Raw genomic sequence first — 27,813 nt, 5'->3', positions numbered from 1 at the left:
CTCTATATAAAATGAATAAGCATGAGTCTGGGAACTGTAGTCTGTGTGGATTGCCAGAAACAGTAGAGCATGCACTATTACGTTGTTCTGCTTATGATAATGAAAGAGCATTTCTGTTGGAAGAATGAAAAGAAACAGGGATAGAAAATATTACACTTAAAACTTTGTTGAATAGTGGCTTGGATCATTATAAAAAATATAATGCTTTAATGACATTCTTTAAAAAAGTAGATCTGTTTAACAGGATTTAGAAGGGTTTACGTTTTTATTTACATTTTTTCTATTATTATTATTATTATTATTATATAATTTTTATTTTTTTTAGTTCTTCCTATTCCATCAATGGTCCACACTCCAGCCCAGTTTGTTCGTTTGTTTACCAACCGCCATAAAACTCCAAAAGAAGAAGAAGCAGATATGTTTAGAGTGAGACGCGGAACTACAGTGAGATAGAGAGCGGTTCCGCTCGGACATTTAACAGTGATGCGCCGGAGGATTTTGTGACCTGCTTCTGTTATTCAAAAATCCCGATTTTGTTGGTAAGAAAACAGTAAGTCTTTTAAGTAATTAACGGTAGAGGTATTAAATTAGTTCCAGAAACAAATGCCTTGTATGATACGTTATATAATAATTAAATGTCGAGTATTTTCTCACGAATTGAGCACGCTGTCTGATACCGATGTAGCGTTATTAGATGTGGTGTTTTAACACGTTGACGTTTTAATAAACCAAATATATATATATATATATATCTATCTCTCAACATTTATACCGATGTAATATAGCTATAGCTTTAAATTGGTCTATATAAAATAATTAATATGTCATCTTCGATATATCCAACTTATGAAACATATTTATTTAACCATGATTTAGGTTATGTCTGGTATTTTTCTGTATTAACAGGATCTGAGGAGAATAAATCCCTCTTAAAGTTCTACTATGACGCTTTTTCATTTCGGAAACTGTTTGTCCTTGGCTTATTTCCCATATTTCATTGCATACAAATGTAGTGGATTGTAAGTATTTATTTACATCATTTTTTTTTCATACTTTGTTTGAAGTGTTATGTCGAGCTAAATTCGATGGAATTGTATAGATATTATTGGCTCAATGTGGGTGCTGCAGTATGTATTATTTAAGATGTGATGTTTGTTTTATATGCTGAAGAATGTCAGTGTACAGTATAATCTTCTTAAGTCATATGCCAATATAATGTGTTCAATAATATGAGGCATGTTCAGGAAAGAATTGATCTTATACATAATTAGTTTTACTCTTCTCGCGTGTTTCAAATTTAATTTTTATTGTGATTGATTTTTTACTGTATAATCATCCAACAGTTTTCATCCGTTTATGGTGTATGCTACAAAGACAAAAATGTTCTTTCTAGCTGTGATTACTGTTTTTATCTTCTTCAATCTTCTTCTTTTTTTGCCAGATCTGAATATAATGCATTTTGGAGATGTGTCCAAGCAGGTGCTACCTACCTCTTTGTGCAGCTGTGCAAGGTGAGGGAACCCTTTGGGCCTCACAAAGATGTTTCTAACGTTCTAACATAAGAGAGAATGTTGAGAGGTTTTCTGTAAATGTGTGATATCACTTTCAGATGCTGTTTCTTGCCACATTTTTCCCCACCTGGGAGGGGGCAGCTGGCGTGTATGATTTTGTTGGGGTGAGCTGTGAATGTGCCACTGTCTTTATTAATTTTTGAGCTTTTCATTATGCATTTATATAGATAACTTTTGATTTGAAATATTACAAGGCAAATAAAAGGAATATTTCACTCAAAAATAAAATAAAAATAGCTGAGGCTGAATACTCAGCCTCAGGCCATCCAAGGTGTAAATGAGTTTGTTTCTTCATCAGAACAGATTTGGAGAAATGTAGCATTACGTCACTTGCTCACCAATGGATCCTCTGCAGTGAATGGGTGCCGTCAGAATGAGAGTTGATAAAACAGCTGATAAAAATAATATCACAGTAATCCACACGACTCCAGTCTATCAATTAAGGTCTTGTGAAGCAAGCAAAAAGCTGCAAGAAATGAGTTCATCATTAAGATTTTTTTAACTTTAAACCAAAATACGAGTCCATAATGCGTAATAACGCTTCCATCACCAGTAGGGATGTTCATTTCGGTTATTTTTCCTCGTTAACCGATTGTTAACCTTTAACCGACAAGATTATTTTAAATTAGAATTGAATTAAATTAGAAAGAATAAGTGTCTGTGACCCGTTAAAAAATACTAATATTTGTTTCCCGGGGATTAATTTTACATGCGCAAAAAGCAGCATACAACAGAACACGAGGATTCACATGGTCATTATATCACATTACGCACCTGCAGCGCTTCTGCCAGCGGTAGCCTATAGCCTATATAACTAATAAATAGGCCTATACGAGAAACATATTTTTACTTGAATAATTAAGAAAATGAAAAAGAAACTGTGCAACAAGTAGCCTATATGCAGAGCTTCTGTTCATTTTTGTGCTGCGCGAAAGGAAACACAGCAGAAAGTGACATCCTATTTTTCTTTAGGCATATTTTACAAAAGCACAAAGATTTGTTTTTATTGTGACTGTACACTAATAAAGGCAAACCTTTTACAATTCCGATTATCTTTAGGACTAAAAGGAGTAGTTTCTTCCACTGTTAGAAAGAAAAAAATTCAAGCGATTGCGCCGGTGGAATAAATGCAGCCTGTTCATTATCATAATAAAATACAGTCAGTCAAACATGGGGAAAGAAAAATATTTAGTAAAACATATGTAGTAAAATCTGTGCCGTTAAGTGTGATCACCGCACCGCCGTGATGTTATGCAAAAGATTGTTTTACGTGGATATTGGAACGCGAGTGAAGTACATAATAAATAATAATTTGCAATTAAAATACATGGCGAATACGGAAACATTTGATTTTGTGTGGAATGAGAGACTGAGTTGGTTTCAGTTTCGCTTTAGCCTAAATGAATTTGTTTTGGCTTGTCGTTTATATTGCTATAGCTTCTTATATTTGTAATTCTTGTTCTTTTCTAAATACTGTTAATTGAAAGGATTTGTTGTGGAGTGAGGGGAACTAAAATAGCCTAGCTATGTTTACACTGTTTATTATAATGTTTGTAAACATTTTGTGTCGGCATTAGGCCTATTTCTGAATGAAATAAAAAATTCCCCCTAAAAAAACAAATTTTTTTTAAACGCGTAGCGTATTTTAACAATGCAGAAAATCTTTTTCAATATTTTGATAAATTACTGAAAAAATAAATAATTAAATGACTTTTTAAACCATTTAACTGATTGTATTAATCGGTCAAAATTCTTACGGTCGGTTAACCGGTTAAACGGTTAAAATGAACATCCCTAATCACCAGTTGTACTCTCACATCAAAATCTACCAACATATTTGTTTAGAACTGTTTTGGACTGTTTTCACTTGTAATTGATGCTTGATATGTGTATATCTCTCTCCTGATTCAGACGAGATAACTTTGCACTGGAGAAAGTGATATTATGGATAGAGGACTTGTATTTTAGGCAGAAGAAATGGCTTAAAGTTAAAAACATCTTGATGGATTTGTTTCTTCCAAACATGCAGCTTTTCATTTCACGAAACGTTAACTGATGGTCTTGAGTCGTACATACAGTGGACTACCAGTAAAATTGATACAAATCCAAAAATTATTCAGACCGAGTCTGGGAAAAAAACTGAAGTTCAGGTTTGCGTGAACCTGGATGACAGCATGTCCAGGAGACTACAGGCTGTCATTAAGGCTAAAGGTTGCCCGACAAAGTATTGATAGTTGTGTAAATACTGTCATACTAACAGCTGTCTGAATTATTTTTGGTTGATTGTAATCTATTACATACCTTTCTATCAAAATTATCTAACATTATCAAGATTAATTTGTACTGACACAGTTTAACTCTGAGTTCTTGTTATATTTATTACCATTTTCTAAACTATAGTGAATAAACTGTGATAATGTGAGAAATGTTGAAGGTGTCTGAATAAATTCTGGTTTGACTGTATCTATTTGATAAATTAAGTTAACCAACTAACATTATATACATCCTTTTGGTTTCTGTACCCAATATTTAAAAAACGTACAAATGCAATAAAAATATCGGTATAGGTACTCTGTATCGGCAAGTAACAAAAATAAAAGTATCGGTATCGGGTGAGTACTGGAAAAAGTGGTATCGGTGCATCCCTAATAATTTGTCATTCAAATACATTGCGAATACGGAAACATTTGATTTTGTGTGGAATGAGAGACTGAGTTGGTTTCAGTTTCGCTTTAGCCTAAATGAATTTGTTTTGGCTTGTCGTTTATATTGCTATAGCTTCTTATATTTGTAATTCTTGTTCTTTTCTAAATACTGTTAATTGAAAGGATTTGTTGTGGAGTGAGGGGAACTAAAATAGCCTAGCTATGTTTACACTGTTTATTATAATGTTTGTAAACATTTTGTGTCGGCATTAGGCCTATTTCTGAATGAAATAAAAAATTCCCCCTAAAAAAACAAATTTTTTTTAAACGCGTAGCGTATTTTAACAATGCAGAAAATCTTTTTCAATATTTTGATAAATTACTGAAAAAATAAATAATTAAATGACTTTTTAAACCATTTAACTGATTGTATTAATCGGTCAAAATTCTTACGGTCGGTTAACCGGTTAAACGGTTAAAATGAACATCCCTAATCACCAGTTGTACTCTCACATCAAAATCTACCAACATATTTGTTTAGAACTGTTTTGGACTGTTTTCACTTGTAATTGATGCTTGATATGTGTATATCTCTCTCCTGATTCAGACGAGATAACTTTGCACTGGAGAAAGTGATATTATGGATAGAGGACTTGTATTTTAGGCAGAAGAAATGGCTTAAAGTTAAAAACATCTTGATGGATTTGTTTCTTCCAAACATGCAGCTTTTCATTTCACGAAACGTTAACTGATGGTCTTGAGTCGTATGGATTACTTGTGGAATATTGTGATGTTTTTAATCAGCTGTTTGGACTCTCATTCTTACGGCACCCATTCACTGCAGAGGATCCACTGGTGTGCAAGAGCTGTGATGCTGAATTTCTCCAAATCTGTTGGGATGAAGAAGTGGAGAACATTGTCAGCAAATGTATATTTTTGGGTGAACTATAAATTTAAGGCGTTGTGCTCACAACTTGTTCACACATTATTATTTCAGCAGTGCTTACAGTGCAAATAATCATGTTAACTTCATTCATTCATGTCCTGTTAACCCCAGGAGTTCATGAAGGCCACAGTGGACTTTGCTGATCTTCTAGGTCTTCATCTGGTTATGTCTAGGAATGCTGGGAAGGGTGAATATAAGATCATGGTGGCAGCTATGGGCTGGGCTACGGCCGAACTCATCATGTCAAGGTATTCTGATCATCCTGAGAGATATGCTGTCAATCACAGGCATGACAGATTTTCACTGCCAGTAACCAGTAGAAATTAACGTGTATGGTTTGGTTATGCAATTTTAGAGTCCAAGTTTGAGAAATGATCAGTACTGTAATAAACATGTTGTCTGTTCATTCTAAACAGATGTATTCCGTTATGGGTGGGAGCTCGTGGAATTGAGTTTGACTGGAAATACATTCAAATGAGCTTTGATTCCAACATCAGTCTGGTAAGATATGTGCTTGCTTTGTGCTTTAGTTTTTGTGCTTTTATGCATAAAAAAACAGCACCACAGATGTATTTATTTATTTCACTATAACAGAGCTTATCTACTAATCATTTTGAAATATTGTAATATTAAATGTGATATACTGTGTATATATATATATGTATATGTATGTGTGTTTGTATATGTATGTATGCATGTATGTATAGTCATTGGGACACAACTTTTAAGTCCGATATACTCACTTCTGTTACTTTATCCTGTACCTGAATTTTGTAATCATAATAGGTACATTATATTGCCATGGCAGCAGTAGTATGGATGTTCACTCGATACGACCTTCCCAAAAGCTTTCGACTCCCTGTTACCATCCTGCTGGGGTTGTGTGTTTATAAGGGCTTTCTCATGGAGTGAGTATCACAGTCGTACTTGTTTATCTTTATTCTGCCTTAAAGGGATAGTTCACCCAAAAATAAAAATTACCCGATCATTTACTCGCCCTCAAGCCATCCTAGGTGTATATGACTTTCTTTTTTCAGATGAATACAATCAAATTTATATTTAAAAAAATGTCCTGGCTCTTCCAAGCCTTTATAATGGCAGTGAATGGGCGTTGAGATTTTGAAAGTCCAATAAAATGCATCCATCCATCATAAAAAGTGCTCCACATGGCTCCGGGAGGTTAATAAAGGCCTCCTGAAGCGAATTGATGCGTTTGTGTGAGAAAAATATCCATATTTAAAACTTTATAAACTGTAATCTCTAGCTTTTGTACTTCTAATTCGTGACCGGAGTTTTGTTTTTGCTCTCTCCTTTGCTCTTCCGTGTTCGTCATTTCTCACCGGAGCTTACACTATGCCTACGTCCTCCTACTGGAACGCCACTTTCTCGTGAACACACGTATGACAGCGGAAGCTAGAGATTAGGGTTTACAAAGTTTTTCACAAAAACGCATCGCATCGCTTCAGGAGGACTTTATTAACCCCCCCGGATCGGTGTGGAGTACTCTTTAGGACATAAAAATAATTATCTGTAATTTTCAACATTGGACAGCATTTCTGTATCATTTAAATCACCCACATTAATCTAGTACTGATCATTTAATTTAACTTGTAAATCAAAAGAGTCAGTTAGATATTCAGTTTGTATAATAATTAGAGGCTTTTTTATATTTAATTTATCAGTAATAAGTGTACAGTTTAATACATTAGAGCTGTTTTTTAGGACTGATGCAGACTGTACTCTAGATGGCACTGTTGCCTTAAGTGTGATTTTATTGCCATTGCTGCTTTAGTTTCTGGCTGTGTTTGGAATTAAACGCTAGCTTATTACGTACTGAATATTGCATACTATGCACTGTATACTGCTTACTTTTTTTTTAATAGAAAGTGAAATGCATAAAACATTTAATACAGTAGAATGCCACTTCAGTTTTGCAGGAAAATTGCATTGTGGGTTACAGTATTAGTGTTGTGTAGTAGGTCATCCGGGTGTTTTACGGATATGATAATATATGCACACTATAAACTGCAGAAAAAAATAAGTGTAATATGTTAATATTCTTTTCTATATGAAATCACTGTCTCCTTTTAAAGAAATCTTTTGCTCTTTGTTTTGAGTTTTTACTGCACATAACTGTTTATTTCAATGTTTGTGTCTCTCCTCCAGACTGTTTGTTCATGTTTTCCTCCTGGGCAGCTGGACGGCTCTCCTAGTGAAGGCCGTGCTCACTGGTGCCATCTCCCTGTGTTCACTCTTCCTATTCGTCACACTCGTTCACAGCAACTAAACACTTATACTGTACAGTGCCTCCACTCAAGGGGCATTTCAAGTATTTGAAGAGCAAATCCACATTCCTACTTTGAATGCTGGTTACTTTTTTTTTTATCTGGAGACTGTGAGAGTATAACTATTATTAGTGAACATGTGTTTATACTTTATTCAATTAACTAAATAAATATTTGATTTCAGTATGAAGGAATACTTGGGACAGTTTTGGGAGAGAAACCAGTTATGGTGAAACATACTCCAAGAAAGACCTTCTTAACGACAAACTAATTTATTAAAAAAAGACCACATGTGACAAAACTCTTTTGCAGTTTTTGTATGGTAGAATTGAATTAGCATATAATATGTATGAGAAAACCAAACATACACATATATACAAACACACACACACGTTTTGTTATGCTTCCTTGACAAGGAACTATCTAGGAACTAGTTGTCTGGAGATTTTCTCCAAATCTGTTCTGGTAAAGAAACAACTGCTATTCCAGTCCAACCAAGCTTCGCATTCCTGGCACATTAAAACTCATAAATCTGCTGGGAGTGTAAGGGACATGAATGGTTAACTATGGGTTTTGATGAATTGTAAATTCATTTTTCCAAAAAAAGAAATATAAATAAATATAAAACATGTTAGTAAAAACATTGTAGTATGCAGTTGTATGCAATGTATCTGCAAAAAAAAAAACTGCTGGTGGTGTTCATAAAACAGTTAAAACTGTCATATTAACCAGTATAAAGTGTATCAGTAATGTATATGCTGTTGGCAATATTTATCTTGTGGAAAAACTACTTTTTTACCATAACAGGGTGTCCGCGGGGACTTAAAGTCTTAAAATGTCTTAAATCCGGATTCGATGGGTCTTAAATATTTTTGGTCACATTACCGCTAGAATATTTTAAAGGGGTCATATGATGCTATTTTAAAGAGCATTATTTTGTGTAACATGATATAGTTAAGTAACGCCATGATAAGTGAGCTATCTTGCTCAATATTCTCACGATGCAAAAAAACATAACACCTACAGAGTGCACGCATTACGTGAAGTCTAGTGCGCGTGCGCATTTACAGCGCGCTCTTTCACTGCATGATTCAGTCTATTAAAATACATTCAGAATGATCACAAATTCAAGACATGGGGGCAGAAAATGTGTATATTTATATCGCTTATAGTTAATCAATTTCACACGGAAGAGTGCCTTTTTTTCTCCAAAAATGATCATATACAAATGTAATACTGAGTTTTTTTACAACAGTTCAATAAACAAAGTTTTATTAAGAAGACTTACGTTTCAGACACCATATTGCCTGTTTTTGCACTATTTCGCCAACAAAAATAATTCCAAACACACTGTATATAGTAATAAATATAATTTATTACAGCAATGATATTTTGTTTTCTTTTTCATTTAAACACATTAAATATTACATATATGTATGTAATAAAATGTGTATTTCCATTACAGGTTTAGGTCTTAAATTTCATATAAGGTGGTATTAAAAAGGTCTTTAAAAGTCTTAAATTTAACTTGTTCATGTCTGTAGAAACCCTGCATAATTACCCACTCAGTTCTATAGTTAAATAAAGAGAAATATCCTATACATATGGCTGTTTTCAGATTTTAAAATATGACTAAAAGGTTTTATATTTTAACCTCCGGAAATGTTGCCATGCCAGTTCATTAAACTAAGCCTTTAAAACGATACCTGGCTGCAATTATCAACAAGTTGATAAGATCTAAACTTGCATTATCTTCATTTTGCCCTCATAGAAAAGTCACTGTGATAACTTTTCCCCTTTCTTATTAACTATCTATCAAGCTATCACGTTTACATGCAGCGATAACGATTGTGTAATTACAAACCAGCCCTACAGATTTTAAATCAAAGAGCATTGTTTTCCCTCTCCATAAGCACACATGAGCAAAATTTGTGAACAGAATTGAATAAAGAGCCGAGTGGATTTTCACTCTTGGATTATGGGTCACTCTCTCACATATGTATTATATGACATGCAGAGACTGTCTTTATCAGATGGCTGACTCCCGATGCTGCTGATAAACAATCAAGCTGCAATAAAACTCTAGTGCAGGGGTGCCCAAGCTCGGTCCTGGAGGGCCAGTGTCCTGCAGAGTTTAGCTCCAACCCTAATTAAACACACCTGAAGTAGCTAATCAAGATCTTACTAGGCATACTAGAAACTTTGTAGCAGGTGTGTTGAGGCAAGTTGGAGCTAAACTCTGCAGGACCCTCCAGGACCGAGGTTGGGCACCCTTGCTCTAGTGTCACATGTGTTCATGTCTCAGGGCAGGTTTTAAAAAAAAATGGTTTATCTTTTTTAAAAATCTCTATAGAATTTTATTTCAAATTTCAAGTTTTTTTCTTTCCCTTTGTTCTTTGGAGATTTGTTACACTGTTTTTTTCTTTCAAATGTTTTCAGTCTTTTTTACAGTCTGTTTCATTCTTTCTTTTGAACTTTATTTTAAATTCTTTCTTTTTTTTATTCTTCAAACCCTTTTGAACAGTCTTTTCATCTTTGATTATCTTGATTTGTTCATTGAGGTTTGGTTATAAACTTTTCTCATGGTGTTTATTTATTTATTTTTTGTACACTAGATATTGTGAATATAGTAATCATAAAGTATTTCTTTCATTCTTAAAAAAAGACTTTGCAACTATCCCTTTCAGGTTTTTTTTGCGGTTTTTTTTTTGCAAATAAAATATCCCTTTGTAAGTGCCAAGTAACCTTTGCCCCAAACTCTCCCGTGAATGTCAGCAGCAGATATATGGCTCCCGGTTGGCTTAATGAATACTCACCGTCATATTCTTCAAACCCTTTTGAACAGTCTTTTCATCTTTGATTATCTTGATTTGTTCATTGAGGTTTGGTTATAAACTTTTCTCATGGTGTTTATTTATTAATTTTTTTGTACACTAGATATTGTGAATATAGTAATCATAAAGTATTTCTTTCATTCTTAAAAAAAGACTTTGCAACTATCCCTTTCAGGTTTTTTTTGCGTTTTTTTTTTTGCAAATAAAATATCCCTTTGTAAGTGCCAAGTAACCTTTGCCCCAAACTCTCCCGTGAATGTCAGCAGCAGATATACGGCTCCCGGTTGGCTTAATGAATACTCACCGTCACTCTCTCTCTCTCTCTCTCTCTCTCTCCTACCTTCCAAACACAAGTCAATTCACACAGAACACAGTGAACAAAACATCCTTGTTTTTCAAAGTCCGGTCAACAGAGAATGGCGGACAGTGAATTGAATCTGGTTTACCATGGTATCCTGCTGCCTAAAGTAATTCATTCAGAGGAAAGTCTCAAATACCTCCAGAATTTCCAATTCAAAGATGACGATGTCTTTGCTGTTACCTATCCAAAATCCGGTAAGATCATTATTTGTTTTCAATGCATACAATTTATTTCTCCTCACATGCATTAAGCAACACAGGAAGCAAATACTTATTACACTACATTTTCCTCATAGCCTAGCTTTAATCTTTGCAAATGTTGCAACGTTTTCTTTTCTTATGCACATATGTGAATTGTACAGTTTGAAAAAGAAATTGTGGAGCAGTTAAACGATGCAGAACTACTTGGCTGTTTCTCTGTTATGAATGCAATCTAAGTGTCTGCATATTGATCTTCCTCAGACTGCAAATCACTCAATTTTGTTTTATAGAATATCTATCAATTAATTTACATTTTATTATTGAACTTCACTGGCTAATGCATTCTGCATAAGGATGTGTTCATTATTCTATGCATTGTAAGTCAAATGCAAATGTTTTGTTTTTTCATGCATGAAGTGCATCCTCATTGATCTCTGCCTGTGTTTTTAGGTACCACATGGATGCAGGAAATTCTTCCTCCGCTCCTGAATGGAGGAGACCTGTCGTCCGTGGAAACCATCCCTAACTGGGACAGGGCTCCATGGCTGGAGGAAACACGAGCTCCAGTGGTCCTCGATAAACTCCCTTCACCACGAGCCATTGTCTCCCACATGCAGTATAATTTGATGCCTTCCTCCTTTTTCAAGTCAAAGGCCAAGGTACAGAAAACAACAGAACTGTCATACAAATACATAGCCTGTAGAGTTAATGTTTTACTTTTGACATACAACTGGGAAAGAAACAATATGTTTTTCTGCATTCACTAACCTGTGTTGATATCTGCTGTCCAAAAAAAAAGGTTAGGCCAGTTAAACTGCCCAAATGAAATGACTGGTTCATCAGTGTTGAAAAAAGGTATTCAACAGTCTATTTGTGGCTACAAGATATATTTCTACAGTAATTTTTACAGTCGTAGATCTATTACAAATAAATGACAGATGCATATTTGCATTTTAATGTAATGTGATGTTGCCACTTAACTTCCCAGCATGCACTACGACATAAATGAATTATGTGGTCGTTTGTTTATTTTATTAATTGCTGGTTTATTCTGCAGTAGTTTTTGTTGTCACTTTAAGTTTTTAAATACTGTTGGTCATCGCCGTTCATAAATGTATCACTAGTCATATATATATATATATATATACCACAGTATGCTTGAGTCAAATGTGAGGCCATCCGTCCAACAGCTAAAGCTTGATCAAAATTGGGTCATGCAACAGGACAATGATCACCAGCAATTCTACAACAGACAACAGAATGGATGAAAAAGAAAATAATCAAGGTGTTACAATAGCCTAGTCAAAGTCCAGACCTCATTCTGACTGAAACAAATGCCCACAAACCTCAATAAACCAGAGGAACGTTGAAAAGAAGAGTGGGCCAAAATTCCTCCAGAATGATGTGAGAGACTGATATATAGTCATCCAGAAAATTATTACTTCAAGTTATTGCTGTGAAAAGTTGACCTGCAAGCAATTGAATCATAGGGTTTCCTTAGTGTTTCACACATGGCTTTTCCATATTGGCTTTATTTTTGCTAAATAAATAATGACACGGTGTGATATGTCATGTGTTGTGGTTCATCTGAGGTTTTATTTTCCCAATTTTAAGCTCTGCCAAGGACCAGATTATTAATTTTTTTATTATGTCCTGATACATAAAACCATGGAATTCAATAAGGTGTTTTTTCTTTTTCATATGACTGTGTGTGTGTGTGCGTGTTTTTGTGACAAATGAGGACATGAATTTGTATAATGTCAAGGGTATGACATAGGTATTACAAGGAGAAGGACATTTCAGGACATTACCCCATGTCCCCACTTTTCAAAACGCTTATAAATCTCACAGAATGGAGTGTACTGAAAATCTGAAATAGCACAAAGTTTCCTGTAAGGGGTAGGTTTAGGGGTAGGGTTGGTGTAGGGCAGGGGTGGCGAACTCCGGTCCTGGAGAGTTTAGCTCCAACCCTAATTAAAACTCACCTGCCTGTAGCTTTCTAGTAACCTTTCAGATCTTGATTAGCTTGCTCAGGTGTATTTGATTAGGGTTGAAGCTAAACTCTGCAGGGCTGCGGCTCTCCAGGACCGACGTTCGCCACCCTTGAATATAGAACCAATAGAATATACGGTCTGTACAGTAGAAAAACCATTACGCCTATGGGATGTCCCCACTTTTCACAAAAACAAACCTGTGTCTGTGTGTGTGTGTGTTATGGCACAAAATGACATCGCCTCCATGGTCCATAAAACCATGGAATTCAATAGGGTGTCCTTTCTTTTTCATGTGTGTGTGTTTGTTTGTGTGTTTGTGTGTGTGTGTGTGTGTTATGGCACAAAATGACATTGCCTGCATTAATTTCACTGTAGAATTCTCAATACAGTACTTCATTACTGGTAAATATTGTAATATCCTTGCATTTTCTTACACTCTCCAGGACCGACGTTCGCCACCCTTGAATATAGAACCAATAGAATATACGGTCTGTACAGTAGAAAAACCATTACGCCTATGGGATGTCCCCACTTTTCACAAAAACAAACCTGTGTCTGTGTGTGTGTGTGTTATGGCACAAAATGACATCGCCTCCATGGTCCATAAAACCATGGAATTCAATAGGGTGTCCTTTCTTTTTCATGTGTGTGTGTTTGTTTGTGTGTTTGTGTGTGTGTGTGTGTGTTATGGCACAAAATGACATTGCCTGCATTAATTTCACTTTAGAATTCTCAATACAGTACTTCATTACTGGTAAATATTGTAATATCCTTGCATTTTCTTGTGTTTTCTCATATCAAAATGCATGTCCAGACTAGTCTCTTTTTTTCAATGAAGCAAAACAAAGTGTTTAATCGTATTATCTTGTTTTTCGTCTCCAGGTAATCTATGTCGCTCGGAATCCTAAAGATGTTATAGTCTCATCGTACCACTTTCATAAAATGGTCACGTTCCTTGAAGACCCAGGAACATTTGAAGAATTCACCGACAAATTCCTGTCAGGAAAAAGTGAGACATTTTAATCATTTTTCACTATTCACGTGGCAAGTAAAAATGCTAAATAACTACTTTTTGTATGTTTGATGTTGCTGCCGTATTAAGGTCCACTTTACATCATGCCCCAAAACACCCTTTTAACTGCTTTAAAAGCACTATTAAAGCAGATTAATTCCTGTAGTTAAAAATAAACATGCAACAAACATGATATGTGTAGATGGAGAGTGTAAATATAAATATTGAAATGATCAGTTTGCAATTGCTTGCACAGATGTGTTCGGAATGTGGACCGACCATGTGAAAAGTTGGCGAAACCCTGAGCTCGGTGACAGAATTCTGTACATCACCTATGAAGAAATGCTTCAGGTAAAGTGAAACGATGCTGCTCATTCAGATATCAGAAAGACACATGCGGCGGCAACTTTCCAGTGTAATAAAATGTAGGTTCTTGCAATTGTAGGACCTTCGTGAGGTCCTGGGTCGGATTTTAAAATTCCTTGGTCGGGAGCTGAGCGCAGAGGCTCTGGATCGTGTGGTCAATCATGGCACTTTCAAAAATATGAAAACAAACAAAATGTCAAACTACTCTCTGGTGCCAGATGATTTTATGGACAACAAGAAGTCACACTTCCTCAGAAAAGGTACCCAGGTTTTAAAGCATCAGCTGAGAGCTGCTATTTGAATTGAATTGAAAACTTGGACATTATGATATTTGTTCTTGAATGAAACCCCTCTGCTTATTTAAAGGTGTCGCTGGAGATTGGAAGAACCACTTCAGCCCTGAGCTTGATGCCAAGTTCACAGCTGTAATTCAAGAGGAAATGAAAGGAAGTAACATCAGATTCCCGTGGGATGAGGAATGAGTGAATCTCTTGTCCTGACATCTCGGTGCACATCAAAATAAACAGTCATAGATGGAACATGTGATTGTTTAATTCACGTTGTGTTGATTCAAGTGTATTGCAGCAACGTCCTCTGCTGTCCTGAAGCTATGTTGGAATTGCTCAAGAAGATGATAAGTCGTTAAGGTGTAAGACAGTTTCGGGTTTTTGCAACATAACAGTGAGGATGCAACATTCAACATCAGTTTTGTGTCACTGAGGGAAGTTGCAGGCTCAGGCACAGTAATATGTAATTAATTATTTTGTGATCACAAAATGATGAGGTGTATTTTTGAGAAGGACTGCTTTTGACGGTGAAATATTACTTGAAAATATAATGTTTTATCACAGTGAAATATAATTTCTATCATTTTTCATTTATCTAATCAGGGTAACCCAGCATCTATTTCCTCATGGTTTTGCATTAAGCATAAGAAATATTTCAGTATACCTACATATAAATATATAACAAAAAATCATGAATATGAGCTGTTTATGTTTATATGAAGTTTTATGCATTAAAAAAAACAGTACAATCACCCTGTGTATTTCTGTGTGAGGTTTCTTGACTTTCCTTAAAAGAATGCTGTAGTTCACCCAAAAATGACAAAATGCTGAAGATGTACTCAACTAAGTTTGTTTCTTCATCAAATTTGTGATGAAAATGTATACATCACAAAAATCCACTGGAGAAAGCAAAATTATGGAAAGAGTACTCATATTTTAGCCAGAAGCAACAGTTTGAACTTGTGGTGTTTTTATCAGCTGTTTGGACTCTCATTCTGACGGCACCCATTCACTGCAGAGGATCCATTGGCGAGCAAGTGATGTGATGCTAAATTTATCCAAATCCGTTCAGATGAAGAAACTCATCTACATCTTGGACGGCCTGGAGGTGAGTAAAGTTTTTGGGTGAACGATTCTTTAAATTGCTACATTATCCCTGTAGGAAAGAAAAATTGCAAACAAGATCAGTCACAATTGTGTGTCCTCTGTAGAGTTTTAGAAGAGATCTCAACTAAGGATCTGTTTCTAAGGATTGAACAGGATACTTTAGTTTCTTACCAAATGTCATAAATCTCTGTCTGGAGCAAATAATCTGAACTACTAACTACATTCAGTTTACTGTATAACTCAGTACTCTTAAAGGGATAGTTCACCCAAAAATGAAAATTCTGTCATTAATTACTCGCCCTCAAATACTGACGTGGAAGAGAAGAAATTGTTGAATAAAGTCGTTTTGTTTTTTTTGCACAAAAAAAGTATTTTCGTAGCTTTGTAACATTACGGTTGATCCATGTCACATGGACATTTTTAACAATGTCCTTACTCCCTTTCTGGGCCTTGAACGTTTCCATTGCATTGCTGTCTATGCAGGGTGAGAAAGCTCTGGGATTTCATCAAAAACATCTTATTTTGTGTTCCGCAGATGAAAGAGGGCCTTACGGGTTTGGAACGACATGAGGGTGAGTAATTAATGACAGAATTTTCATTTTGGGGTGAACTAACCCTTTAAGTATTTCAACAAACTAATTTGTGTTTATTTTATTGATTTATTCTTTAAGGAAACATCTGAGAAGTCTCATGAGCTGTGAAATATGTGTGTGCGATTCAGAGCATTTTTATGAGCTGAGACAACAAATGCTCTTTCCCCAAAGGCCAAGTTCAACGGCATTTGGGTTGTTCTCTGTTTCTGCGGTTTGAATACGTGGCTTGGCGGTGATGCACACACACACATTTATATATAAACTGGGTGAAAAAAGTCCTCTCACATTCAATTACTTTTATTTCCATCAAATTTCTTAACCTGTGTAAATACTTGTATTACCTTGTACATGTTTCATAGACATTTAACACAGAAATGAAATCATGAGTCCCTGAACAGAGCGGGGGTCAGTATGAGGTGTATCCACCAGCTGCTTTGAGTACTACAGGGCATCTTATCCTCATGGAATGCACATGATTTGCCAGTTTTCGCTGTGAGATTTTCTCCACTTTTCTAGCAAACCATTTGCAAGTTCTTGAACATGTTTGGGGGACACATGTGGTTTGCAACTGATAGGTAACTCAGCTGTCCTTCCTGTTTCCCTGTAGGACTGTCTTAGTCCTCTTACATTACAGGAATTGCAGTTTATTGCTATGGTCTGATCTGCAGTCCTGCAGCAGGGCTATGGCATGTTCACGCAGGTGATCAGGAACCCTGGGCATCTTTTTTCTGCTATTTGCTATGAGTCAGTAGAAAGGCCTGTTTAATGTCAGCTATTGGAACTGTGACTTGTGTTGCGCACTGCCTGTAAACTGTTACTGTCTTTAGGACTGTTCCACAGGTGTGTGTGCAGTAATGGTTTGATTAATTGAACAAGCATGAGAAACATTGTTTAAACCCTTTCCAAGATCTGAAATAAGGCTGTTGATCACATTAATCATTTCAAATTTTTGTGTTTACTGTAAAAAATAAGAAAAGAATAAATGTGTTTTTTCGTGCAACTGATTGGTTAGGTTTAGATGTTGATTTGATATAAAGCAATTGTCCACTCAAGGCTGTGTTTTTACCACAGTTATCACTGTAGTGCTGTAGTACTGTAGTAACCTGGCTTATTGCTTTATTTTAAATCGCCATCTTGAGACACATTCTTTTTCACAGAAATGACCTCATTGTTAACAAACACATCCATGTCATTCCCTTCCAGATTATTCAAATGAAGCCTGCTGCACTTGTGATTGGTTGCCAGATTGGCTGCAAGTAAACTGGCATTGACATCTGGAAGTGCTCACGTTTGCACTTGCATTGTTGTGTACGTGCTGAACAGTGTATGTTAAACCGGTAAAGCGTACGTCTTCTGCTCTGAGGGCATTTCACCCCAGGGCCTCTGCCGTACGTGACTGTGCTGAGGTTCGGTGCCTCCCTCTTTACTGATAACGCTAATGAACTTCCTGTGATTTCCTGTAATTGGGGCAATTTTTCGTGCAACTGATTGGTTAGGTTTAGATGTTGATTTGATATAAAGCAATTGTCCACTCAAGGCTGTGTTTTTACCACAGTTATCACTGTAGTGCTGTAGTACTGTAGTAACCTGGCTTATTGCTTTATTTTAAATCGCCATCTTGAGACACATTCTTTTTCACAGAAATGACCTCATTGTTAACAAACACATCCATGTCATTCCCTTCCAGATTATTCAAATGAAGCCTGCTGCACTTGTGATTGGTTGCCAGATTGGCTGCAAGTAAACTGGCATTGACATCTGGAAGTGCTCACGTTTGCACTTGCATTGTTGTGTACGTGCTGAACAGTGTATGTTAAACCGGTAAAGCGTACGTCTTCTGCTCTGAGGGCATTTCACCCCAGGGCCTCTGCCGTACGTGACTGTGCTGAGGTTCGGTGCCTCCCTCTTTACTGATAACGCTAATGAACTTCCTGTGATTTCCTGTAATTGGGGCACTTTGGGCGGGACACACGTGTGAGTGTGGGCATCGTCCAGGCATGTTGATGGCATTTTTTTTCATGCGTATATGCTGCGGATGTGATGTCAGGCCCGCTGACATTATTGCTTCGTGATTGGACGGAGGAACCATGTATCCTCACGTATTGTCTGTACTAGACAGCTGGCGTACTTGCAGTCGCAGTATGCATGTGCATCGCCGTGCAGACTGACACAGATAAAAGATCAGCTTAGATCATTAGGACAGGATGGACACTAGAATAGACATATATCAAAGTGTCTCCTCTCTGATGTCCCTGGAAGACCCAGCATGGCATGGTGGGTGTCCATGGGTGTGGATGACAGTCTCTCTCAACTCTCTCAAGAACAAAGGGTCAGCTTGTATTTGGACTAGTGTCGACACTCCAGGGACGCAGAGATAAAGAAAGGGAGGGCCGTCTGTTATAAACTGGCAGTGCTCATGTAATTCAATCATCCAAAGGGATTCATTTCCTTTTATTCTGTCATTCTGTTCTCATCCTTCCCAATCTGCTGAATGAAGATTTACTTGAAAAACACAGGGGGAAAAAAATCACAGATGGCTTCAGAACATTTCTATATAAGCAGTCAGTCTTGTTTCTTTTCATCTATTATACTTTCTTTATTATGATTTCCCACATTTTAGAATAATAGTAAAGTCATCAAAATGGTCAAATGACACAAATGAAAGGGTGGAGATTATATAGTGACCGTAAATATGTTATATAGAAACAAATCAAACCTGTATTTTAGCGTCTACAAAGGTTCCTCTAACTGGTCCAATTCAACTATTTCTGAAAAAAAATTTTTTCTTAATTTAAATTATTATTATTATTATTTATTTCAAAACTTAAAACTGCTCACTCACTCACAATTTTCCTAATGTTGTAAAGCTCAAGTCTGCGTGAACGAGCAGCCATTGTGGATGTTGTGTATATCCAGATGAGGAAGGGGCCGTGTATGAAATCCTGAAGTATCTCCAAGCTCCAAGGTATGGATGGTGAATCTGATGACCTTTGAATTCAGTGTGCGTTACATACATCTAGTACATCAGGAATCAGGATGTATTAAATTATGACAGAAAAGTGTCAAAAGTGACAGTTTTCACAAATATAATATAACAAAAAATTACTATTTTAAACAAAAGCTGTTCTTTTGAACTTTCTAGTCATCAAATAATCCTTAAAAAAATGAATCAACAAAAATATGAAGCAGCACAACTGTTTTCAACATTGATAGTAATACTAAATGTTTCTTGAGCAGCAAAGCAGCATAATAGAAGGATTTCTGAAGGATCATGTGACACTGAAGACTGGAGAAATGATGCTGAAAATTCAGCTTTACATCACAGGATTAAATTACATTTTAAAATACATTCAAATAGAAAACAGTTATTTTATATCATAATAATATTTCATAATATTGCTATTTTTACTATATTTTTTGATCAAATAAGTGCATACCAACCCAAAACATTTGAACGGTAATATAAGTCTTCTATAAAAAGGAAATTATTACATTTATACATGCATCAAAGGGTTAACGTCACTCCCCCCAAAACAAACTTTTTTAGGCTTTTTATTTTCATTAATAATAATAATAACGTGTCAGTTGCCAATTTAGAAGAATGTTCCAAATAAGCACAGAGAAACTCACCGAGGGTAGCTTTACATCTGTTTTTATGTGTTGTTATCTGGGTCAGCATGTGTCGTAGTGCTGTAAGTTTCCTGATCGAGCCAATTAAGTTTATTTTTCTTTGCTATTCTGAGATCTTTCTGCCTGGAAGTGTGGGTGGCCTCTGAAGAAACATTGCATTGTGGGTATTTAATTGAGCCTTGTTTTTCTTTTAAATAAAGGCTAATGCAAGTCCACAGTAGCAGCACAGAGAACTTTCACCAGGTCACAGGTTTACTGATATACCACTTGCAAAGACAAGCAAATGTGTTTGTATTTCACAGATGTGTGGTGAAAGTTTAATAACTCCAGACTTTGAACTTAATTTGATTCAGAGGCACTTTAAGAATTAGGCCCCCCCCCACGGACATCCCTGTGCCCCCCCTCCAAACCGAGGGGGATGGCCAGACTTTAGTTTTGCGTGTATAATAGTCTAACTGATTGCTTTTAGATGGAAAAGCTGCCCATAACTCCTGGTCTAGGATCTGTTTTCTTCGTATTAATAGCATAGCGAAATAGATTTGGCAAACAATCCAGTGTATCTGCCCTTCTGTTTTGGAAAGCGTCAAATTAATTTAAAATGCATTTTCGCAGAGGGGAGCAAAGTAGCCAATCACAGACATGTTTGTTGATTTCTACAACGCAATGGCCAATCAGATGCGTTTAGGTTGGAATCCACGCACTCACCGCTTTTTGTCGGGTGCTGAGTTTCTATCATGCTCGTAACTTCATTAAAAAAAGTTTCATTGTGTGGTCACATTCATTGGTTAAAATAACTTTGTGAGATTGTGATGAATGAGTGACCGTTTTTAATAAATTTAAAGGGAGCGCTCTTTCCATGCTGTATACAATAATATATTCAGAATTTAAATAAAACCTGTGTTTTTCATGCTTGACAAGCGGCCACGTACGACACAGAGATAGCTAACTACTACACTATATAGAAAAAGATAATAGCCTAATTTCAGAAGCACAAAGTGATGTGATTCTGCAACCGAGCCTGGTCCAAACGCAGGATTTAGGAAAGGAAACGTTATTAATTATTTGTATTGGCTGCCATGCCAAATCATGCACCTGCTTGCTTTTCTGTTTAATTTAAGTGTTTTTGTGAACGTATATGCTTTAATAACAAATAATTGTAACATTTTACAATAAAGTTCCATTAGTTAATGTTAGTTAATGTATTAAAGTGTTAGTTAATTATTGTAAACTGTTACCCAAATAATGTATTTTGCGCCCCTTCAAGTCGTGTGTCCTGGCGCCGGGCCTGTCTAAAGGTCATGTTTGTAAAGTTGTGTAAATATTCACTCATCATCCAGTAACTTGTTACAGTACAGCTGAGGCTAAAGGTTTAGACAAACTCAGGCTAAAGGCGTTCAAACGTAGTTTTTCACAAACCTGCACATTTCTTTTGCATAAATTTTGTATCGTATAGGCATTTCGTCCACATGGATCTGGCATTTTCGGAGAGTGAAACCGATATTTTTTGAAACCGGGTCCCAGAGTGGATACATTTATCTGCACATTGACATTTATACATTGGTTTTCACTCTCTTGGAGAACCCGCGTGCGTCAGACCAGAGTTCTCGAGCGAGACTGGAATTATTAAAAATATATATATATATATAGCCCGCAAATTGGAGAAAAGGGAGAAAAAGAAAAACCGATTATGCAGGAGGGAGATGCAGGGAACAGGGATTGGGTGTTCTGCAAAGAGAGTTGGAGGTAAATAATTTTGCAGTAACTGTTATGCTGATGTTGTGGCTGGTCAAGCAAATGTTTGTGCTTGTTTCTGTATGATATAATTGTTCATATATCTATTAAAATACTGATATTCTGGTCTATAACTCCCCAAACTTCCCTCTGCCCTGTATCTTGGTCTCTCATTGGCTGTAGGTCATCGCCGATGTAGTTTTCAGTCAGAAATCATTGCACACTGCGTGATTGTGAATCGCCGACAGCTCCAGATATTTAGCATGCCAAATATTTCACAGGCGTCTGCGACGTGTCGGCGATTCCCTCAGATCGCGTCTTGGATAATTCACACTGTGGGATTGTCACTCGCGTGATCGAGCACCGATTTGCCTCCGATTTCGGGCATTTGTCAGCGATTGAAAAATTGGGCTAAAATCGTGCAGTGTGAACTCGGCATGATCTGAAAAACAAACAAGCTGGAGTTTTGCGATCTAAATGAAAGCATCACTCAGCCGGTCAGTGTTCTGTCATGATATCTCACTATATTGTTTGCGATTGTGATCGCTGAATAAATACACTTACTCAATCGCTGTTGTTTTAATAGAGAAATAGACTATTGCACTTATGGAATTGGTGGAAATACTAGGAATTTCACAGATATATTTTTCGTTTGTTTGAGCCGTTTTCATAATGTAGACAGAGAGAGATTGCAAGTATTTAGTGTTGATTTACATAATAAAAAGCCTATAATAAATCAGTACACTAGATGAGGTAAAATACACCATGTATGAGTCCACATTCTGCTGCTTTGTGCTTACTGGAGAAAGTGCAATACCTGAAATGTAAAAGTAAATTTCTCAAATCACAACAATAATTACGATTATAATTTTGAAAATAAAATACATATATATATATTTTTTTTATCAGTTTAACCATTATACAGAATGACGAAAATGTGACTAATATTTCATTGATTAAAAAACCTGACTAAAATGCTCATACATTTCATTGAATAAACAAAAACAGGACAAGTTTGTCTACATAGGATAACTAAAATGTACATTTGAGTCAGACTAAGACTAAATTAAAAATGGCTGCCAAAATTAATACTGCTGTATGGTTAATTAATAATAATCTTATTGCTAAAATGTCAAGTTTTCATTGACTAAAACTAGACTAAAATACTTTAGATTTTCTTGGACTAAAACTAGACAAAAATGTTGAGACTTCTAGTCAACTAAAACTGGACTAAAACTAAATAGGATAAGGTTGACTAAATATGATAAAATCTAACAAGGACATTTTAGCCCGGGACTAAAATTAAGACTAAAATGAAAATAGCTGACAAAATTAACACTACTTACATAATTGGACTCCCAGTAAACCTAATTATGACAAATGGCTAATCAGAAGCTCCTAAAAGTCATTACATCAATTTTTGGAGTCCTTTAGACTGTTTATACGTTTTTAAGAGAGAAATTATTACATTTATGCATGCATCAAAGGGTTAAAGTTAAACCAAGACTCCCCTTTTTAGACTAAACAAATAATAATAATAATAATAATATGTGACAGTTGCCAGTTTAGTTGCCAAAAGTCACAGTCAACTTGTGTGTAAATGTTTGTTGAATTTCTAACCAAATTCTCATAGAGTAAATTAAACCTGATATAAATGTGCCTCCAATTGATACTTTAAATATAATTTTGGTTGTATAAGAAACAAACAGGATTTTGTTTTGTTTTTTTTTTTTTTTTTGGGGGGGGGGGGGGGGGGATATATTTTATGCTATGTGATATTTTATGAGGACATCATGATAAAAAATGTTTTATATTTAAATTTTTTTTTTTTATAGACATTAAAAAATTAATTAAAATCACGAAAACACACAACTAAATGACTACAATTTTACTACAATTAAAGTGAAAACAAAATATAAAAATACTGGAGACGTGCCCCCTCAGAAACTATACAAGTTGCCTATTTGCATCACATTACTGCCAACATTAATAATACAGACTCTGAGCTATTATTGGCAACATCACAACCAGTCTGCTACATCTTATTGTTAGCTCTGTATTTACTCTTCTGCGGCATTCATTAGTCCTGTTCGTATTTATTTGTGTGCTTTTATTTACTAATGCTGAAATGCTGTTGTCTTCCTGCTATTGTCTGAATGATTATCTTCACGTGAGTGATAAGACAAGGCTTTATATTAAATCAGATGGACACTCCACCTTTGTTTTGACTACGCACTAATGCTCATACACAAATATAAAAACTTCAACACATGGCAGAGACGAGCAGCTGCAGCGACACAGACGTCAGAGGAACAATTGCTTTATTCTAAAAACATAAACTTTAGTCTTACAAATGCCGTGTTGATAAAGTACATTCAACAAAGAGCTGTAACATTAAAAATTGTCTTTCCTTTTTGTGTTTGTTTAATTTAAAGTCATATTGGGAAATATTATAAACTATTTCTATCATTGTGAAAGTTGAAGTTTACAGTGACCTTTTGTGCTCCCAGTTTCAAGCCAGATATTTTGTCCTTGACTGTCCACTGTACGTCATAAATACGCTGTAGTAAGTCATCTCTTACCTTCCTTCCTCTAATACACATACTAGGAAACTATATATAGCTGCCTTGTCTATTTTGAACTACAAAGTGTATTCTTTATAGATATCCTTTAGTTAAGTTTAGAAGTGCTTCAGTGCCAACTTTAAACAAATGTACTGTACATATGTTTGAATCTTTAGGCTACTATTCATCTCATCAGTGTACAGTTTTAAAGGGTAGTGCACCTCAAAAAGGAACATTTTTGTCATCATTTACACACCCTCGTGCCATTTCAAACTTTTCTCTCCCGTAGAACACAAAGGAGAAGTTTTGAAGAATGTCCATGCTGTTCTTTTTGAGTTAATGATGCCACAATTTTTTTTTATTATGAGTGCTATTCTTTTAAGTTTTACATCACAGAAATAAGTTCAGAAGTGTAAAGTGCTCCGAATCTGAGGACCAAAAAGAACAACAAAAAAAACACCATAAAAGTGGTACTAACAATGTAAAAATCTGTGAAATTTCTGGTAAAACAATGTCAGCTGTGGTTGCCGGAAAAATTATGGTAGCAACATTTTAGGTTTTATGGTTTGAACTTACCTTTACAGTAAAAAACAAACAAACAGACAAAAACATATATTTCAATAACTGATATCGGTTTTGTTCCTTGCTCACACTTTATTTTAAGGTTCAATTCTCACTATTAACTAACTATTAACTACAACTTTTGTCTCCATAAACTCCTAATTTGTTGCTTATTAGTAGTTAGTAAGGTAGTTGTTAAGTGTAGGTTTGGGGTGAGATTAAAGAATCTAAAATATGGTTGAGCAGAATAAGGCTCTAATACTCTGTGTTTTATACCACTGAACATAAAATATGCTAGTAATATGCATGCAAATAAACAAGTTAATAGTGAGAATTGGTCCCTGAACTAAAGTGGCTTACCTGTTACCCTTTATAATACACTGAGAAACACACACACACACACACACAAAATGATGGTACTGATTAAAGTTACATAGATAATAGATAAGAGCTCATTAAAATAATGCCAGAAACATTCATTTAACAACATAAGATGTAACATAAACTGCACACCGTCACACAACTCCAACCTCTTCATTAAGTTTGCGGATGACACGACTGTAGTGGGTCTCATTAGCAACAGAGATGAGACAAACTACAGGAGCGAGGTGAGCCGCCTGGCCGGGTGGTGCAGTGACACAATCTCTCTCTGAATGTGGAGAAGACGAAGGAGATTGTTGTTGACTTCAGGAGAGTGCGCACTCAGCATGCTCCTCTGTCCGTCAATAGTGTGACTGTGGAGAGGGTGAGCAGCACCAAGTTCCTGGGTGTGCACATCACAGAGGATCTCTCCTGGGCTGAGAACACCACAGCACTGGCCAAGAAAGCACAGCAGCGTACACTTCAACGCATAGTGAGAGCAGCTGAGAAGATCGTTGGTGCCTCTTTCCCCTCCCTCCAGGACATTTACAACACCCGTCTCACCCGCAAAGCCCTCTGCATTCCAGGTGATCCCACCCACCCAACACACAGCTTCTTTAGTCTGCTGGCATCAGGGAGGAGACTGCGGAGTCTCCAGGCCAGGACCAGCAGACTGAAGGACAGCTTCATCCATCAGGCTGTCAGGAAGCTGAACTCCCTCCCGACCTTGCCCCCCCACCTCTCTTTTGCCCCACGCACCACTGAACTCTGACCTTCTGACGGACTCTCCCACTCCCCCCTCCCTAATACACACACACACTGTCACTTTAATCAGTCTAAATAAGCTCTTTTGCACTACAAATCATTATATCTGCACTGTTGTCTACTTCACTGGTTTGCACTCTATCTGCCATGTACCTTGTGCTGCTTTATGTATATATTTTTTTACATTTTACCTTATTTGTATAGTTGTATTTTATATTTAATCTGTATATCTGTATTTATGTTCTACTGTTAATGTTATCTGTATCCACCAAGGGTCTGAGAGTAAAGCAATTTCAATTCTCTGTGTGTATGTGTATGTGCATGTGGAAGAATTGACAATAAAGCAGACTTGACTTGACGTGACTTGATAAGAAAAAGTTATTTAAATGGAAAACCATCCAATATCACACAGGAAATTCTGGAAATGTCAATTTATGTTTTTTCCACTACAAGTTGACTTGTTCTTTTTTTACTTAAAAAATAGTAAATTTAACGTTTTTTTACTGTAAAATCACAAGAAATGTCCAATTAGATTTTTTTTACTAATGGAAATTACTGTTAACCAATATGAAGGTTTTTACCGTAGCATTTTTACAGTCTTTTACTGTTGAAATTACAATCATTTTATGACTATTATATATGATTTATGATATTCCAAATCATCTAAAGCCACAAAATAATAGCTTAAATAAACAAACAAACAAACGGAAAATGTATTGCTAATTTTCTGACATTATCCATTAATTTTATGGACATTTCCATTAACTCTAAAACACGACAAAATGCAGTGCAAAAAAATCTAAATATAGGTAAAGCACCTGTAAATAAAATCAATATGGAACATTCCTTAATTTCCCTATTTTTACTTTTTTTTTTTTTTTGGAGTGTAGTATGAAAAACTTACTAAAACTATGTTATTCACTGATAATCTTCCCACCAAAATTACTATTGTGAAGCAATTTGGATTCTAACTGCTACTTTATTTTGGATCCCAAAACGGCCTATTTCCAGGATGTTCACACTCAGGGGATGAGGCTTTTTATTTCGAAAGATAAAGTCTTAAAATAAATTCAGCTTTCTCTACCTTTGGCTTTGAAGATAAGGTCTTGCATCATAGCTTCTGCATGCTCGACTGCTCTGTGCTGTGACTGATGATGTTTTCACTTTATTTCCAGTTAAATAAACCATTGCCACCAGATAAACCCAGTTAGATTGTGCTCAATCACTGCCAAAAAGCAGACATGCTCCACAGTGGAGCATTATGAAACTTCTTATATAGGTCACAGAGTAATTGAAGTATTTGAAGATGCTTATGCTTACAGGAAGACAGAGAATTAGACATAGTTCTATTCACGTCAGTAAAGTGGAAATTTCATGTCAATATTTAGAGAGTATTCTGACTGATTTGGCATTTGTTCTGGCCTTGAAAACTTATCAGAGAGTGAGAATAGCAGGCAGTAAACTTGTCACTTATCAGTCATGTTGACCTTGACCATAACGTTTCTTCTGTCAGTTCAGGGAAACTTATCATGTGTTACCTGGATCATTCCATGACCTTTGTGTTGCTAATGTACACCATCCGAAGCTCTGTAACTTTGTCAGCGTTAGTTTTATTTATCAAACTATCAATATAACATAATATCAATGATTTAATCATTTTTAATTATCTAATTTATTTTGTACAACCAAAAAATCTGGCCTGAACTTTTATATTACAATGCTTTATAATAAATATTGCTTTCTCTGACTGTCATTGTCAACTTTCTTAAACATGCATGCAATGCTTTGTCAAGCCAACACAAGTTTAATTCTGATACCTTGGTTTTCTAAATGTTCTTGTAAATAAAACTTAATATTTAATAAATGTTCTTTTATTTAAAAAAATGTATGTATGTGTGTGTGTGTGTGTGAGTGTATATATTCATACATATATATACATATATATATATATATATATATATATATATATATATATATATATATATATATATATATATATAT

At 35.7% G+C, this 27,813-nt stretch overlaps 3 protein-coding genes across 5 annotated transcripts in view; all 3 read left to right on the top strand.

The window, feature by feature from the left end:
- Positions 1 to 455: 455 nt before the first annotated feature.
- Positions 456 to 25,095, top strand: tmem147 (transmembrane protein 147). 3 transcript variants are annotated; one of them, XR_001605340.1, is made up of 9 exons: positions 456 to 539; positions 907 to 1,019; positions 1,442 to 1,511; positions 1,610 to 1,675; positions 5,274 to 5,410; positions 5,579 to 5,663; positions 5,949 to 6,070; positions 7,329 to 7,839; positions 25,073 to 25,095. XR_001605340.1 is itself a non-coding variant. In XM_016240256.1 (8 exons), the coding sequence occupies exons 2-8, from the start codon at positions 943 to 945 to the stop codon at positions 7,447 to 7,449; spliced, it is 678 nt and encodes a 225-aa protein (XP_016095742.1). In that variant the 5' UTR covers positions 456 to 539; positions 907 to 942; the 3' UTR covers positions 7,450 to 8,023. The 3 variants fall into 3 exon arrangements, 2 of the variants coding, with proteins under 2 accessions (XP_016095742.1, XP_016095743.1); XM_016240256.1 differs by lacking the exon at positions 25,073 to 25,095 and having other exon boundaries at positions 7,329 to 8,023; XM_016240257.1 differs by lacking the exon at positions 25,073 to 25,095 and having other exon boundaries at positions 489 to 550; positions 7,329 to 8,023.
- LOC107556976 (sulfotransferase family cytosolic 2B member 1-like) lies at positions 10,611 to 15,187 on the top strand. Its single transcript, XM_016240255.1, has 6 exons — positions 10,611 to 10,836; positions 11,293 to 11,501; positions 13,719 to 13,845; positions 14,105 to 14,199; positions 14,294 to 14,474; positions 14,581 to 15,187. The coding sequence occupies exons 1-6, from the start codon at positions 10,698 to 10,700 to the stop codon at positions 14,694 to 14,696; spliced, it is 867 nt and encodes a 288-aa protein (XP_016095741.1). The 5' UTR covers positions 10,611 to 10,697; the 3' UTR covers positions 14,697 to 15,187.
- Positions 19,055 to 27,813, top strand: part of ncam3 (neural cell adhesion molecule 3) — a 27,408-nt gene continuing 18,649 nt past the window's right edge. The window contains exon 1 of the mRNA XM_016240258.1: positions 19,055 to 19,166. The gene's annotated coding sequence lies outside the window, so the exon portion shown is untranslated. The remainder of the gene's footprint in view (positions 19,167 to 27,813) is intronic.

Source organism: Sinocyclocheilus grahami, unplaced genomic scaffold, assembly GCF_001515645.1.
Source record: "Sinocyclocheilus grahami isolate Dianchi unplaced genomic scaffold, SAMN03320097.WGS_v1.1 scaffold585.1, whole genome shotgun sequence".
Lineage (NCBI taxonomy): Eukaryota > Metazoa > Chordata > Actinopteri > Cypriniformes > Cyprinidae > Sinocyclocheilus > Sinocyclocheilus grahami.
The sequence above is the reverse complement of the archived record's forward strand: the minus strand, read 5'-3'. Positions and strand labels throughout refer to the sequence as shown.

Bases quoted from the DNA above. Each gene is read 5' to 3' on its own strand.
- tmem147 (XM_016240256.1), top strand. From the start codon at position 943: ATGACGCTTTTTCATTTCGGAAACTGTTTGTCCTTGGCTTATTTCCCA. The intron at 1,676-5,273 runs GTGAGCTGTGAA...TGTTAACCCCAG, and splicing joins GCGTGTATGATTTTGTTGGG to GAGTTCATGAAGGCCACAGT. The intron at 5,411-5,578 runs GTATTCTGATCA...CATTCTAAACAG, and splicing joins GCCGAACTCATCATGTCAAG to ATGTATTCCGTTATGGGTGG.
- LOC107556976 (XM_016240255.1), top strand. From the start codon at position 10,698: ATGGCGGACAGTGAATTGAATCTGGTTTACCATGGTATCCTGCTGCCT. The intron at 11,502-13,718 runs GTACAGAAAACA...TTTCGTCTCCAG, and splicing joins TTTTCAAGTCAAAGGCCAAG to GTAATCTATGTCGCTCGGAA. The intron at 14,200-14,293 runs GTAAAGTGAAAC...TTGCAATTGTAG, and splicing joins CCTATGAAGAAATGCTTCAG to GACCTTCGTGAGGTCCTGGG.